At 35.7% G+C, this 17,354-nt stretch overlaps 1 protein-coding gene across 2 annotated transcripts in view; it reads right to left on the bottom strand.

The window, feature by feature from the left end:
* Positions 1-17,354, bottom strand: part of LOC135221905 (xaa-Pro dipeptidase-like) — a 511,321-nt gene that overhangs the window by 50,526 nt on the left and 443,441 nt on the right. For both annotated transcript variants that reach the window (XM_064259900.1, XM_064259899.1), the window contains exon 5: positions 579-640. In XM_064259900.1, coding sequence (XP_064115970.1) covers positions 579-640 — 62 coding nt within the window. The remainder of the gene's footprint in view (positions 1-578; positions 641-17,354) is intronic.

The following is a 17,354-nucleotide window of genomic DNA, read 5'->3' as shown; positions in this document are numbered from 1 at the left end:
ATGAAAACCAGGTTTCTCTAACTGTAAGAGAGTGAAATTATGATATATATCATATATATAGATATATATATATATATATATATATATATATATATATGTGTGTGTATGTATGAACTTAACGTCATGATTTCCCTAGAGGTAGGTATCAAGTTGACTTTCTAATAGAATTCGTTTTCAAAGCTAAGATTATCAGTCACGAGTGTAATTAACGACATATAAAGACCAGGTTTACCATGAATAAATAAGTGGGCTCTCTTTCAGAGCAACAGATCTGGAATCCGCATCGCAAACCAAATTCCGCAGCCATTCTGAAATGCCATCAGAATAATTCACAGCTTAGACGATGAGGTTGGAAGGAATAATTCAACCCCCTTGTTTCTGATTTCGTTGTTTACACCACACGCCGAAATGCAGCTTGTTCTCGGTGTGTCGACTGCAATGTTAGTTATATTTTTCAAAAGCTAAATCTATCGTTTAGCATTTGGGTATAGAAGAGGACGTTCTGAGGATATTTTCTAATTGCCGTAAAATAAAAAAATAAATAAAAATTAATAATTACAAAGATCAAACATACTTACTGGCTGATTCCATCAAATGCTGCCTCTCTGGTAATGAGTCCACTATCGGTGTTCGTACCACGCTGAAAAAAAACACTAAAATCATTATTCGTCTCAAAACAGAGACTCGACCAACAGATTTTTCTTAAGAGTTGTCCGTGCTATTCCGGTAACATGCAAAATATAAACGACGCCTGAATGACGCAAAACTGATGACATTAAAAAACCATAAAAAATGGACAGGTGATGGTCATCGAACCAATGAGCTCTGGATTTTGCAAAACACGGAAGAAAACTCATAAGAATGCTAACCAACACTTGATGTTCAAGATTCAGTGTCTCATCCGTCATATCAATTCCTTGGAGAACAACCAAGATTAAGTGTTTTTCATATACATACATTATATATATATATATATATATATATATATATATATATATATATATATATATATATATATATATATATATATATATATATATATATATATATATATATATATATATATATATATATATATATATGAAATAAAAAGAGCCCATAAAAACGCCAAATTATAGAGAGAAAATACTATATTTCAGAGACTGCTGTCTCCCTCTTCAGGTAGATGAATGAGAAAAGTTACAGAAAAGGTGGTATTTATACTAAGAGATCCATCCATAGGTGAGCCAATTTAGGTCACTCCCGCTGATAATCTTCCTTTAATCCTCTTAAGCGTTGGTTGAATGAAAACTTTGTCATTGACATCTAAATCCCATGCGCCCTTTTAGATGTTCATTTCTTGTCTCTGTTTAATCAAGTCCGATTCCATCATTTGACTCTAGTACCGGCAGTTGCTGCTATAAATTATATGTACAAATTCCAGTTTATTCTGTGGTTATGTTCATTTATATGATTGAAAATAGCTGAGTTCTGTTGTCCATACCTAACTGACCGTTTGGGGAAGTGATTTTCCTGTGAATCCGATGTAAGATTGGTCACAGTCCAGGCATGGGATTTCGTAAAAGCCTATGTCCTTGAGAGATGTCTTTTGTTGGACGTTAATCAGGGATTTGGCTAAGGTATTTGGGTAAGTAAATGCAAAAGGGTTAGATTTTCCGAGTCTGGGTCACCGTCTTAATCCTGTCCAGGTGAGGAATTTTAATTTTATTGTTGGCTGTCTCTCTGGTCTTGTCTTAGGGGGTCGGTAAAAAATTACGTTTGCTTTGTGAATTGCTTTTTCAATTATATGGTCAGGATACCTTAAAGACGAAAGCTGCTTACGAATCAGTTCAAATTCTTTTTCCAGGAAATCTGGGGAACAAATTCGTAAGGCTTTTAAGAATAGGTTGCTGGCTACGCCTATCTTGATAGGAATGTCGTGATAGCTAAAGTAGTGAATGCATGAAAGTGAGAAGGTTGGTTTTCTGTATATAGTAAGCTTGTATTCTGTCGTGTTTCTGATTATTAAAACATCAAGAAAAGGAATTTTGTTGTCTGTTTCCCATTCAACTTTAAATTTGCTGCTGGGCACTAATGCGTTTAATTTTGAAAGGAATTGATTAAAATCGTCCCACCTATTATCCCAAAATGTTAGAATATCATCTACATATCTAATCCACAGCATGTTTTTGGGTTTTATTGCATTTATTACTGTAGTTTCAAAGTACTCCATGTACAGATTGGCTAAAACAGGACTTAAAGGACTACCCATACTATACCAGAATTTTTGCTTATAGAATGATTCCCCGAATGAAAATACGTTTTTAAATACACATAATTCAACTAACAAAATTCCTTTTCTTGATGTTTTAATAATCAGAGACACGACAGAATACAAATTTACCATATAGAGAAAACCAACGTTCTCACTTTCATACATTCACTACTTTAGTTATCACGACATTCCTATCAAAATAGGCATAGCCAGCAACACCTATTCTTAAGAGCCTTACAAATTCGTTCCCGATTTCCAGGAAAAAGAATTTGAACTAATTCATAAGTAGCTTTCGTCTTTAAGGCATCCTGACCGTATAATTGAGAAAGCAAACGTATTTTCTACCGACCCCCTCAAGACAAGACCAGAGAGACAGCCAACAATAAAATGAAAATTCCTCACCTGGACAGGATTAAGACGGTGACCCAGACTCTCGGAAAATCTAACCCTTTTGCATTTACTTACCCAAATACCTTAGCCAAATCCCTGATTAACGTCCAACAAAAGACATCCCCCAAGGACACAAGCGTTTGCGAAATCCCATGCCTGGACTGTGACCAATCTTACATCGGATTTACAGGAAAATCACTTCCCCAAAGATTAATACAACATAAAAGCTCAGTTAGGTATGGACAACAGAACTCCGCTATTTTCAACCATATAAATGAACATAACCACAGAATAAACTGGAATTTGTCACGCATAATTTATAGCAGCAAATGCCAGTACTAGAGTCAAATGATGGAATCGGACTTGATTAAACAGAGACAAGTAATGAACATCTCAAAGGGCGCATGGGATTCAATGTCATTGACAAAGTTTTCATTCAACCAACGCTTAAGAGGATTAAGGGAAGATTATCAGCGGGAGTGACCTAAACTGGCTTACCTGTGTATGTATCTCTTGGTATAAATGCCACCTTTACTGTAACTTTTCTCATTCATCTACCTGAAGAGAGAGACAGCAGTCTCTGAAATATAGTATTCTCTCTCTATAATTTGGCGTTTTTATGGGATCCTTTTATTAGATGGAATTCTGTTGTAACAGAACACTTTTTACCAGTCATATATATATATATATATATATATATATAATATATATATATATATATATATATGTATATATACAAACTAGACAAGTTGCAAAACTAATCAGAACAGGCTGCTACAAGATCAAGGGCTCCAACAAGGAAAAGAGACCCCTTATGGAAATAGAAACATAAGTAAAGAATGAACCGCACGAGAGAAATAACAAAGATGAGAAATATATAACCACGAAGAGACCTATGAACTAGACCCCAGTGAGTTTGTTCCATAGAAATGCAATGAAACCCAGTTTGAAATTCGAAAGCTACAACGATCCAACCACATGCCCAGAAAGAAATCTACTACAGAACGGTTAAACTTCTAGAAAACGGTCTAGTTTTAAACTCAAACAGAAAACGCGAAACTCATATCAACGGTGTGTCTACTACTACGTGGGAGTCAACATTAATTACTAAAAACTTTCCGAAGCACACACATACACACTGGTATCAGCGCTACATTACGTAATATAATAAAAATAGCGCCCTTAATACGCACCGCTTTCATTAGCCTTTAACATTCCCTGCCCGTTAGCCGTTAGAAGTCCTATGAGCTCTTTATTAATCGATTTCGATTCATATGATATATATATATATATATATATATAATATATATATATAGATATATATATATATATAATGCTGATGAAATATATTAGCCTGAATAACTTAGTGGATGTGTATGTATGTATGTAATGTATAATTATCTTATTAAATATAGATATATATATTATATATATTATATATATTATATATATATGTATATAATCATTCATAATATGAATAGAAATCTATTAATGAAGAGCTTATAGGATTTCTAACGGCCAGGGAATGTTAAAAGCGAATGAAAACAGTGCACATCAAAGGAGCTATTATTGTTGTAATAGCACTTGTTCTAAATATGAGTACCTGACAAGCGTATTACACTGTTGAACAAACCGTGAAGAAAACCCCCATTTTATATCCCAATATCTTATATAAGCACACAAACATAATACATATATGTGCGCGTGCACACACACACACACATATATATCATTGAGAGAGAGAGAGAGAGAGAGAGAGAGAGAGAGAGAGAACCCCACGTGAGCCAGACGCCACATGTACGACATTCCTAGTCGTAACCCCCCACCCCCCCCGCGTCTCGTCCACTCCCACGGCAGACTAATTATGTAAGCTACACGAAATGGACCCTTCTCCCAGCGGACCAGAACGCATTTCTATGGCTTTCAAGTCTCTCGGGCCAATATATCTATTCGTTCTCGTCATCTTATGTACTTCCGTACGAAAATAATCTTAAAGAGATCTTCCCTTTTATGAAGAGTCCTATGCCGAATACGTACGCACTCTTATGTATGTAGTAAGTCACGTTAAATTCCACGAAGTGCCAACTTCTTTGTTGGAGTCATGCAAAGTTATACACAGAAGAAAACTTTTGGAAAACGGTTATTCCGGTTATGGTACTTCAATCCAGTTTTAATTACATTCATTACTTGTTTGTTATGCTTAAAAGTTACAATTCTGCCAATTGTATTTGTACGCACACGCGCGTTTGTTTAGAGAGAGAGAGAGAGAGAGAGAGAGAGAGAGAGAGAGAGAGAGAGAGAGAGAGAGAGAGAGAGAGAGAATCTTTTTACAAGAGATTCCACAGTACACAATATCAGTGCGACCACTACCAGCCGGCTATAACCTGGTTTTATCATCAACATCGTCCCGCACTGATCGCCACAATGGTGAAGAGAACTGTAAGAAAATCTAAAATATGCAAAGCTCGGTGCGATAAGTTATGTGACCCAAGTAATGTTAAATCTGACTCATTCCCACGCATATTTGCCAAGGAAAACTACACATAAGATACAACTAAAACATGGGCGATAATAACAGTCACACATCAAGCAAATTCAATCAGTATTATTAGCAGCAACGTACAGCAGTAATAGTAGGAGGACGGGCAGGAGAAAATCCTTCATAAATGCTTAACTAGCGAAACTGCCAAAATGTAGGTCAGCAACCACGGTAAGGATAAATCATTAGACTCATCTTGCTGACAGATGTCAAGTCACGTATACACTTTTCATAAATATGGCATGAGGCTTATGACCGTAAGTAGGGCAAAAAAGAGGTAAAATTATTTTGTCAATATTTCAACGACTGGAAAAGTCTATCGTATTTTTCCCGAGAAGGGGCCCCCCATCAGCCCCTCCCTTTCTTTTTTTCTTCAGATAATGTCATCCACAAATCACACAAAATACTCTTACACCAAGTGAATCAATACCAACAGGTGACCTACATTTCTTCTATTCTAGATCACCACCCTGTAGTCACGTTCTTATGCATTTGTGTAATTTTATGCATACAGCACAAAAACATATTTTTAAAATTAATTTATTACAAATGAATGGATAAATGCAGTTATTATCAACGTAAACGGATAAATGCAGTTATTATCAACGTAAACAAGTAAAATCAATACAGCAAAAGCGGCGATCCGCTTGGTATAGTGAGAGAGAAAGTACGGTCTGTAAAATCTTCCACTTCTGCATATTTCAGAATCTAGAGAGATAAGGGACATGAAACTAAACACTGCGCGAAGATCGCTCCTGTTAGCCTTTCAGTCATAATTACGAGATTTTTCTGTAATGTAGTCCTCCCGCGTGTCTAGTCTTAATGATTATGTATTGTGTGTGTGTGTGTGTGTGTGTGTGTGTGTGTGTGTGTGTGTGTGTGTGATATATATATATATATATATATATATATATATATATATATATATATAAGTATATATATATATATATATATATATATATATATATATATATATATATATATATATATATATATACATATATATATATACACTGCACGCTTCATAAATATATTCATCCGTGTCCTAATCTCAACTTGACAATGATTATCAGAGATCGATGAAACGTGTCGCAATCAGAAGAGTGTGCAAAATGACTACTTTTCCATTAGCCACAACAAGGAGAAGGAATCCCGTAATTCTGACATTCTGGAAAATGTCAGGGACTTTGCAGATGAAAAGATGGCGCTCAAGAGGCGTCCGTTCCATTTAAAACATGCGATTAGTACGAGCGAGGAATGTTCCCGATTTTCGTCATAATTATTATTATTATTATTTTTTTTTTTTTTTTTAGCTGATAGGTAAGATGGGTGAAAGAAGAGTGAGGGTAGTTAGCTAGCTAACCTTAGTAGGGAATAGTTTAGAAAGTTAAGTATTAGTAAGAGTAAGGTAAAGTGTGGTTTATCCACGATTATATTTGGGTAAGGGTACAATTTTCTAGCTAATATTAACATAATACAATAATGATTATACATTATATGACATGGTGAATTGTACAGATTACATATTTTGAATTTTATTACGTAATATAATCATATTTAATAAAGTTCCAATTTTCTAACTCTAAACTTAATTTTAATTATCATAATGATTTTGCATCATATCTACATATTAAATTCTACAAATTACTTTTTCACAAGACATTTCTTAATTAGTAGTATAATGGTCGAGGTTCATCGCGATGAATATATGAAGATACTCTTCTCCACCATCTGTGGTCTGTGTTGTTTGGGTCAAGGTTTCTCTCTTCTGCTTCTGATTCTTCTACTAATTCACTATTGTATTGAACTAGTTTACTCCATATATTGGTTGCCAGTCTGTATAATCTCTGATTAATTGGTTCTATTTTGTATTTTTTATGTATTTGTTCTATATTCAGATCGTCATCTTCTTGATTGTTTCTCACTGCAGACCTTAGAATCTTATTTTGGAATTTTTGTAATGCACTTATATTGGAAGTCGATGCCAAGCACGTGGGTATTGGTGGATATTCCATTATTGGTCTGATTAGGCTTTTGTAGAAATGTTTTGATAGATGTGGGTTCATATTCCTAAACTTTTTCAGCTTTGTATTTTGTGTTCTTGCTATCCTTAGCCTTTCTCTAACATGTCTTGATATCCCCCTTTGTCCGAATTGCATTCCTAGTATTCTTGTACTTTTAGTAAAATTCATTGGTTGTTGGTCTAACAATATTTGTGCAGTTTGTATGCAGATACCGATACTAGTTGGAATTTGGATTTATTTGTCTTTATCTTCCACTTCTTTTCAAATTGATTTATTCTTTCAATTTGGTTCATTGTTTTTTGTGCTACTTGTCTTTTCAAATTTGGGTCCCTTCTCCTAGTACGTTTTTCTGGGTGTATGACTATTTGAGTTATATCATCTGCAAAGCAGACATCAGTACAGTACTCTGGTGGTGGAGTCATATCTGATGTATATAATATGAATAATGTTGGACTGAGTACAGATCCTTGTGGGACTCCACTTAGTAATGGGAATGGATTCCCTATGTAATTTAGTGACTTGATTGCTGCTGTTCGATCTTTGATGAAGTTGCATAGTATTTTCTCAAAAATGCCTGGAAGGTTGAGATATAATATTTTGTATTGAAGTCCTTGTATTTCATACTTTGTCAAATGCCTTTGTTATATCTCTACATACTAGGTTGCATAGGTATCTACTTCTTTGTGACAGTGCAATGCTCTCATATATTGTTGCTATTGCAATCTGGGTTCCTCTTCCTTTTCTAAATCCATATTGATCTTTATTGTGTAGCTGATTACCTTCTAGGAACAACACTAGTCTGTTGTTTATTATTTTTTCAAATATTTTGCCAGGTATTTCTAGTAGTGATATTGGTCTAAAATTCTCTACCAGGCACGTATCTTTTCCTGGTTTGGGTATCAAAATCATTATTGCATTCTTGAATTTAATTGGAAAATATCCCATTGAGAGAGCACAATTGTATATTTCTCTCAATTTTTCAAGTGCAATATCTGGTAAATTTTGGATTATGACCTTGTTAATTCCACTTCTTCCTGGTGCCTTGTGTTTAAAATTTTTAATTATTATTTTGATTTCCCATAATTCTATTTTCCTTGTTAGAGGGCAGTCTTCATTGAGTCTGTTTATGTCGGCTGCATGATGCGGATTCGTTCTGTGTCTATGTTCAATGAATTCATTGACTATTGTCTCATGTTGGTTGTCGAAATTTTGGTTATCCTCCTATGTTATCTGGAATATTTCTGCCAGTAGGCCTTCTTGGTGCAGTACTTCTTTCTCTTGGTCATCATATATTTTCTCATTCCTATGCTTTATGTTTGGCGATGTATTAGTTTTGCTTCCCATCAGTCTTGCAACGGAGTTCCAGAAATGTTTTGGGTTATTGTACTGTATTTGTGTATTTTTTATTAAGTCTTCCCAATTTTGATGATATAATCTTGAGTTTTCTTGTACTAACTGTTTTCTTGTAATGATACATATCTTCTCATCAATGTGTTGTTCCAACCTGTTATAAGTACTGTGTTTTGGATGTTGTTGTAGTGCCATTGTATCAATTTTAACTTATCACTATTAATAGGGTGTGGAAGTGTTGTGTATTTAGTTATGGGTATATGATTTTTTATAGCTTCCTCTATATTTTTATACCATTCTTCAAGTTCTTCGTCAACTATTTCTTTTGTTATTTCTATTTCATTTGAATTTTTTGATGGTTGTCTACTAATTTTTCCCTCTATTTCATTTTTGAAGCCTTCCCAGCTTGCTCTTTTTATATTTGGTATTTCTAAGGATGGAATCATTATTGGATTTGTTGACAATGTGATTACCATTGGTATATGATCGGAGGAGGTTGCTGGCCCTCTTGTAATGGCAATATTGAGGTGAATTTTGTTATTTCCTAATATTATGTCTGGCTTTCCTTTTCTGTTATTTGCTACGAAAGTATCAAAATCAGGTCCTAAGTGTATGATATACTTTTTATTTATTAATCTGACAATTTCTTTACCTGTGTAATTAGATTGCCTGTATCCAAATAGTTGGTGTCTGGCATTTAAATCTGCAATGAGATAGGTAGGTTCCCTCCTGTTCATTAACTTCATTACATCTGGAAGCGGGAAATAATGTCTTCTTGGCGGCTTGTAAGCTGTAGCGATCACTATTGGTCCTTTGTTAGTTTGAATTTGGACTGCTAAAAAGTCGTCTTGGAAATCGTCTATTATCTTATGTCTAATATTATTCTGATTGCTATTGCTATTCCTGCAAAGGGTTCATCAGCAAAGTTTTGCGTATATGTATTATATCCAAACATTTTCATAGTTTCATTTCGTTTCATACCATGCTCATTGATTAATATTATGTCGGGGTCTTCTTCTCTATATATATTGTATAATTCAAATTTCTTTGTTTTCCAAGATTTCACGTTGTGTTGAATTATTTTAATTCTTCGCAGAGTTGAGTCCATTTGAGTTACATTGGTCTAATAATTGTTCTTTTTTTTTTCATTTTTCCGTTTTCTGGTATTCTTGGATACTGGCGTAGTATTTTTTGATGCTGAAGTTGATCCCTGTGGATTTTGTAAAATGGGAGAACTGGAGAAATCCGAGAAGGTTAGTAGTGAGGCTTGTATTTCTTCTGTTAATTGATGCTGCGTTTCTTGTAGATTACTTATGCGTCCTGAGGGAAGGATTGGTGAGTTCGAGTCCGAATTGGGCTCATTCCCGGGTATAAAGTCTTCATCTGATGAGGAGTCGTCTTCTGAGCTCTCTGCTGTGTTTTCTTCATATTGTGTGCAGTCTTGCATATCCTGTGGTATATCCTGAGTTACTTGTAAATCTTCTGCTTTGTTTGTACGGTTTTCTTGTCTTTTGTTCCTTTTCATGGTGCTTGCTATCATGTTTACTGTTTCTTCAGAGAAGTGTATTGTGGGTAAATTGTTATCTGTCTAATATGTTTGTTTATTACTGAGGGGTAGAATCCTTCTTGGCGCAGCCCCAGTTTTATTGCTAAATTTGTTATAATCGTGATTCTGGTCTCATCTTGTATTCTACTTATATTACTGGATGTTATTTGCATTGTTTTGCATTAGCCTGGCAATTTCCCGTATTGGAGGCTGTAACTTGGCGTAACTTGTACCGTTGTTTGTAGTGGATGTTGCATATCTGTTTGCTTTGATCTCTTGAATTTTCTTTTTTTTTTATTAGGGCCTTCCTCACTGGGCATTTCGCTGCTAAAGTTCGATGTTGTTGATTGCAGTTAACACATTTTTTTGTATTTTCTTTACATTCTCTATATGTATGATCATGTGATGAACATTCAGAGCATATTTTGTAGTTTTTATCTTTAGGGCATTCCTTGTACAGATGCTCATAAGAGTAACATCTGTAGCAAAATGACAAATTTACAAATATATCCTCTTCAATATGTTGACTTGGAATGTATTGGTAGGCTATAAATAATCCTCTTTCCATGGCTCTCTTTGCCATCTTCGGTGTTTCAAACTTTATTTTCATGACGTGGGAATTGTTTTGGATTTTTATCACCTCATCCACTGCGGCCCATTCGTTTTTCCTATCAATGCTGTCTTTCAGGTCGTTTTCTCCGTATTCTGCCGTTGTAGCGTCTAGGTATTTTGCTACTATAGTTTTCATGGAATTATATTCTGGGGGTCTATTACTTCAAACCCTTCATTTCGAAAAAATTGTCCTGTTCTCTGAATTAAGAATCTTTTCTGAATCATCTTCGTGAACATTGACAAAGAATGCTGTGTTGGCGTGGATTACTCTTTGGACTCTAGCCTGGATGGCGCCTATGCACTGCCATATCTTGAGCCGTCTACTTGGCTCGTCTTGCGGTTTGGGACTATTGTCTTGTATCTTAATCTTCATTTTGAATCATGGTATTTACTACTTCTTGAAGTTTTGCCACAAAGAAGGGTGACACATAAACCTAGCTATGCTGGCACTGAAAAAAGAGGCCAGAACGATGCCGATGACCTAGAATCGAGGAAAGATTTTGAAAAACCTCACGGGCTACTTCACTCGGATACTAGGCGGTCATGAGAACACGTCTTACCTCTGCAGGTGCTGGAGGCAGACTTTCAAGATTCATAAAACGCTTTGGAGGAAAGCACAGAATCTCAACACGAAAAAAAAGAAGAAAAAGCGCCGAACTTTTTTCAGCGCAATCGAGTTTTCTGTGTGGCTTATAATCAAGGCCACCAAAAATTGATCTAATTTGGTGGTCTCGGTATAATGGTGTATGAGCTAAGGCCCATGAAACTTTCAGCCACGGCTCGATGGTGGCCTGCCTATACGTTGCCAGACACATGATCATGGCTAAATTTAACCTTAAATACGATAAAAACTACTGAGGTGAGAAGGCTACAGTTTGGTGTGCCTGATGATTGGAGGGTGGATAATCAACATACAAATTTGCAGCCCTCTAGCCCCGGTAGTTTTGAAGACCTGAGGCCTACAGAAAAAGTGCGGACGGACAGACAAAGCCATCTAAGTAGTTTCCTTTTACAGAAAACAACAATTGCGATTGACCAAATCACTCGGATGTTCATATATGTATGCTCCAGCTGGGCGGTCCGTATTATTTAAATATTATACCACTTTAACAATGTAATCGGCAAAGAATATTCAACCATATGCAGCAACATGGGAAATGACAAAGCAGAATTATTCTAAATATAAGTCTGCTGAGGTGGAATAATAGTTGATCAATTCACTTTCAATATTTCAAACCCAAACTAAGATAAATTGATAATTCGCATCAGAAGCGAACTGTTCGCCCATTTTCTCTCAAGATATGAAAAGAAATCTATAAAGCAAGAGGTTTTCTCAGGAAGCTCTTCTGTCCGAATTACATAAAATGTGATTTACAGCTACTGTCCTTTTTTCTTCCACTAAAAACCACTTAAACTTCCCTTATGGAAGGTAGAATCTACATCAAGAGAGATTTAGACAAACTGAAGTCTCATCAAGGTTCATGTTTTTACTGCAACATTTACGGAGTCAAAAGAAAAGTATGTGGTTCGAATTTGATGCGATTTCATTACTGACAGAAACGACATAGAAACGTTGTGACTCCAGAATTAAGTCACCTGCAATGGACAAAACAAATATAAAGGTTATACACGAAAAAAAATCAAACAAACATTTGGGTAATCATGCACAAGACAGCGCACAAGGACCTCCGAACTATATCACACCAATGTCAAGGGGACAAGCAAAACAATCTCTAACGCTGAGAAACTACGTTCTTAGTTTTTGTTTTTGTTTACAAACGAATACTCAAGACAAAAATAGAACACTTCTCCTCCGGACATCCCGTCCCACCACTTCTTGCCCCAACGAATTCAGACGTAAACAAACCTTGACCAGGTTTTCCACTCCCCATTTCCCACCAGTCAAAAGCCTCCACCATCCATCCAGCATCAGATATGCAGCTTAACGAGACGCACTTATGAACTTCGTCATATCCCCCGATATTATTATTTATACATATGTAATAATAATGTAATATCCACATCACAGTACAATTCAATGGGCTAAGTTACATTTTTTAAACCGTTGAAGTAGCATAATCAAACAAAAGGTTAATGTCTAATCATTTATCAATGAAATGTTTCATTCGCCACGCACGAGAGAGAGAGAGAGAGAGAGAGAGAGAGAGAGAGAGAGAGAGAGAGAGAGATAACCCTGGGAGGCGCTGTTGAACCACGTGATAAGCTGGATGACTATTTATAGCAACCACGACCGGCTCCACCAACCCAATACAGTATACTTATGACGTGTTTATCACACGGTAGCACTTCATTGTATAGCTACGAGCATCATCGATTCACATGGCACTTTGTAACACATAGAAGGGCAATGAAAATGAGACCCTACACATAAAAGGGATAAAGGTGAGAAAATGATTTGGCTCATTGTTGCAACGAACAAACCAAACACAACGTCAAGGACAATGAACAGCTGTTCAATTAAAATCAGCGAGGAAGGTTACAAGTACACACCTGCACCGACTTGCAAACATACTTTCTCCAGAAAATGTTTCCGGGTCTGATAAAAGGGAAACTTTCTGCATTGCCCCACAGTAGGATGAGGGGCAAAGAAACCTGTCAGATCGAAAATTACCCATTTAAAGCTCCAAGGAAATGAACTGAGACGACTCAAGTCCAAGTGAAGGCTGACGATAGAACATCTGCTGGAAGGTGTCTTTACGTCACTCGTATTCTTCGATGAAAAGTTCACTTCATTGATTTCTTAACGCAAGTTCTTCTAAAGGACTGCTGTTCTGGTCCACAACTTTAATACTAATTAACAAATAGTGTCTATTTTTATTAGTTAAAATAATTAGATATGACATCCTTCTGCTTTAAATTTTTAACGTTACATCTCTTGCAATGTAATGGGGCTATTACTGGATAATTCATAAAACAATCTATACAACACATATCTTCGTTACAGTGACTTCAAGCCGTATATTTAAATAACTACGTGTGAAATAAACCCCATTTATAATGTGAAAGTAGTAATACTACCTCATGTTCACGAAACTGCTAAAACCCAAGAATTCTCCCTTGCGATTTTTGTCAGGCAACGTACACCTCAAGTAATAAGAAAACTGGTATTACAGGTAACCAACCTTGATAAGGACGCCTCTTTAATTAAAAACTAAAGCATAAGGTTACCCATCCAACCATAGAGTATTATTATTAGCCCAGGCGGCACATGACAATAAAATGCTCGATACTTTTTTTCTTTCATTAAGAAACTATACATTTACAATTTAGAATATTGTATATACATCATAATATATTTACATATACAAAATTAGCAATTAAAAGTATATTAATTGTATTATAATTTTTACTATTCATCTATATATTTTTTTAAATTGCAAACATACTGATTGACTCGTGAATATTTTTTTTGAATAGAAGTTTCAAATCCCGTTTTATTTACAATGAAAGTACTGATCATTCTACTTTTTATCCATTTAAGTATTACGGGCCAGTACTTATAAATCCCAAGTATCTTCCCATCCCTGCTATAAAATTAGATATTAAGACCATTGCCGTATTGTTATCCTTTTTTTATTCTGCATCAAAATATAACTTTAAAATCCTTAACATATTACTTATTTGTAGTTCCCGACTTCAATGTCAACTAATCACCACAGGTGTTGCAAGACACGTTAGTCATTAGCAATACTGTTGCGTCGTGTTTTCAGCGCCGCCATTTTCTTTAAGGATTTACGATGGGCATTTTTGTTTTATTATTAGCCAATCAGAGAGACTGAGAACCACAGGTTTGGTTTTTTTTTTCTGAAAACTTCAAAGTTTGGCATCTCTTTCGTAAAATTTCCTCGTGTGTGATCAGGCCGAAGTACAAGAGAAATACTCTTAACAAAGAACCGTGGAATTAATTTGTCGGGTACTGCCATCTCAATATTATGACGAAGCGACGCATTTCTTGGGCGTACTAAGCTTCCTCCCAATCAAAATAATACTAGACAAGAATTTCCATAAATCGCAGATCTACGAAGTCCATGTCATTTTTCGAAATCTTCAATCATATTTCAGAAAAACAAACGAGGTCTGTTTTAAACTATAAATATTTGATTAACTTTTGTTTTTTAATTTAAATCAATAAAGTTTATTTACAAAAGGCAATTTTCATTTTGACATTAATTTTTTACAATAATATTGTTATATGCATACCTAACAATTCGAGTTTGAAGGACTTCTTTCATAAATTCATCTGTCATAATTGATTTTAGTTTGTCACCATAAATTGATTTTAGGAGCCATCTGCAATAATTTACTTTACCTTTGAGAAAACTTAAGATTTCCATTTCATTAAAGTTTTTAACTCTACTTATCCATATACATTAAGATAGTTACATATCAATAAGATTACTGTGTTTTTATCTTTGTTTTTTACATAGTGGAATCAGATGCATCATAAGCAAGGTCCTCAGGATGAGCTGATCAAAACGCAGACCACCACTTCGAGTCATTCACCCAAGGCAAGTTATATGTTAGTCTTGGATATGAGCAATGTGGATTTGGTATTCGTGTGGCGCTTACTACAGACTATCCGGTGTACACAGGTGTTCTTCATATCCCATTAACTAAAGAGCAAGGCTATTTTTGTGTCATATGTGGGAATATAAATTCTTTACGGCTCTTTCTCGTAAATAACGCAACTTTTATTGGCAAGCTAAAATAAATTCAACGAAAGCTTAATTGCCAAACCCAAATAAGAAAAATGCTGAGGTTCAAGAACAAATATGAGCCAACTATAGCGAATGAATATACCTGCCTGATCAGGAACATTCGCTAAAGTTTAATACACTTCTTACTCATATACCAGCAGCTTTTCTTGATCTAAGACTAAGCTATGCTATAGCCTCGCCAACTGACTCAAGAGATTATATATTCTAAATGTGGAAAAAAATTTAATCTTTCATTATAATTTCCACAATTTCTATTGGGAACCGTATTCACAAAAAGCACAGCGTTCTCGGTGTATGGCAAATTCTTGGCGCGCTCACACACACACACACCAGTGACAGGTGGCAAGGATGGTGACGGTTGGTTGAAAAACATCGATGGGATGAGAGACACGAGGCTGGGGGGATGGTTTGAAGGGCTGACCGTTAATTCCGGGGGGACGAAGACCACGGTATTCGCCTGTGAATCTTGTCGACACGCAATTATGCAGCCAGGTCTTCTGAAGAGGGCTCGTATAGATAAATTGTTTACTTCGGAGTTCAGAGCCTTCTTGTTCACCCAAGGTCTGGTCTGTTCGGCCGCTTGTAACTGCTACTCAAATCTAGTCTTTCTTAAAGTAAAGTAAGTAGGGTTAATGCTATAACCAACGAGAATCCTATAAATTAATAATTTATTATAAAGACCAGATTCAAAAAGACGAAGAGAGACGCTTTTGTTGAATGGTTATGCAAACGAACCAGTCTCTTGATTTTAACTGTATATAAGTATGGTATTACTGTTCCGTAGGAACCCATCTTAAATTGATTAGATCTGCCACTCGCTATTTCTTTCAGAAATTATTGTACAGGGCGATTCCCATTCAGTAACTACGCATCGTTTCTTCAAGTACTAGTTTGATTTTTCATTGCTTGTGGGGTTTCGAAGTACTTTTATTGGTAAACGAGGTTGAAAAATATAAAAACGGAGTCCCGCTCTATTAAAATAAATTATTTTTAAAAACAGGAGAAAATAAAATTCAGAGTCGAAATATCACCACATAACCAAACTAACCAAACCAACTGCACTTTCCCTGGTCGTATACACAAAAGGACTTGAAGTTATATAGCGACATAGCCGATTCACTGGTATTCACCAACTACAGTGCATTCCCAGTGTGATACATAATTCGGCGCTTTTGAAATTGTGCCGTTGTTGCCATATGTTTTCGATCGCTTCCAAGTTTCTCACACAGCCAGTTCTTGGTAACACTTGGTCCAACACACATCACACACTCTTCTCCTGCGCTAGTATACCTGTTTTCCACATTTGTTCTATTCTCTTGCCTCTCATAAAAAACTATATACTTTCCTCGGCACAACATGAGGCAATAAGCAGTCAATTCTTAACTTCTTTCATCAGCTTTCCTTTATACAAAGGGATAATGATCCCTTTTCGCAAGTCCTTCAGAACAATTCCCTGATACCTTACACACCCTGGTCATCCACTCAAGTAACTGAGACCACCATAATATGTCTTATTATCTTCCGTATTTCCATTCAGCAAACTTTCTCATATCCTTAACAGACAGCTTAAAACCATTAAGAACGCTTTTTAAAACCCCAATCATTGCAGCATTCAATCCTCTCTTCTCACATCTAGACTCAACCTTTCAATTTGCTTATTAACCTTCAATCCTTAGAAATCTCTGACATTAACAATAAATACACAATTCTCTTTCCCCTTTTCTCTCTTAGTTTCTCACTGATTCGCCTTGTTCTTTCTCTTGTGTAACTAACTACCCATGAAAGAGAGAGAGAACTCAATAATGGGCTCGAGCTGAAACAGGTAGCTGAGTGAAAGTGAAGAGAAATTCCAAGATAAAAACTTTGGTACCACCTTTCAAAGGGAAAGGGATTCAGAGAC

Source organism: Macrobrachium nipponense, chromosome 3 (genome assembly GCF_015104395.2).
Source record: "Macrobrachium nipponense isolate FS-2020 chromosome 3, ASM1510439v2, whole genome shotgun sequence".
In the NCBI taxonomy this organism is placed as follows: Eukaryota; Metazoa; Arthropoda; class Malacostraca; order Decapoda; family Palaemonidae; genus Macrobrachium; species Macrobrachium nipponense.
This window is presented reverse-complemented; position numbering and strand designations above follow the sequence as displayed.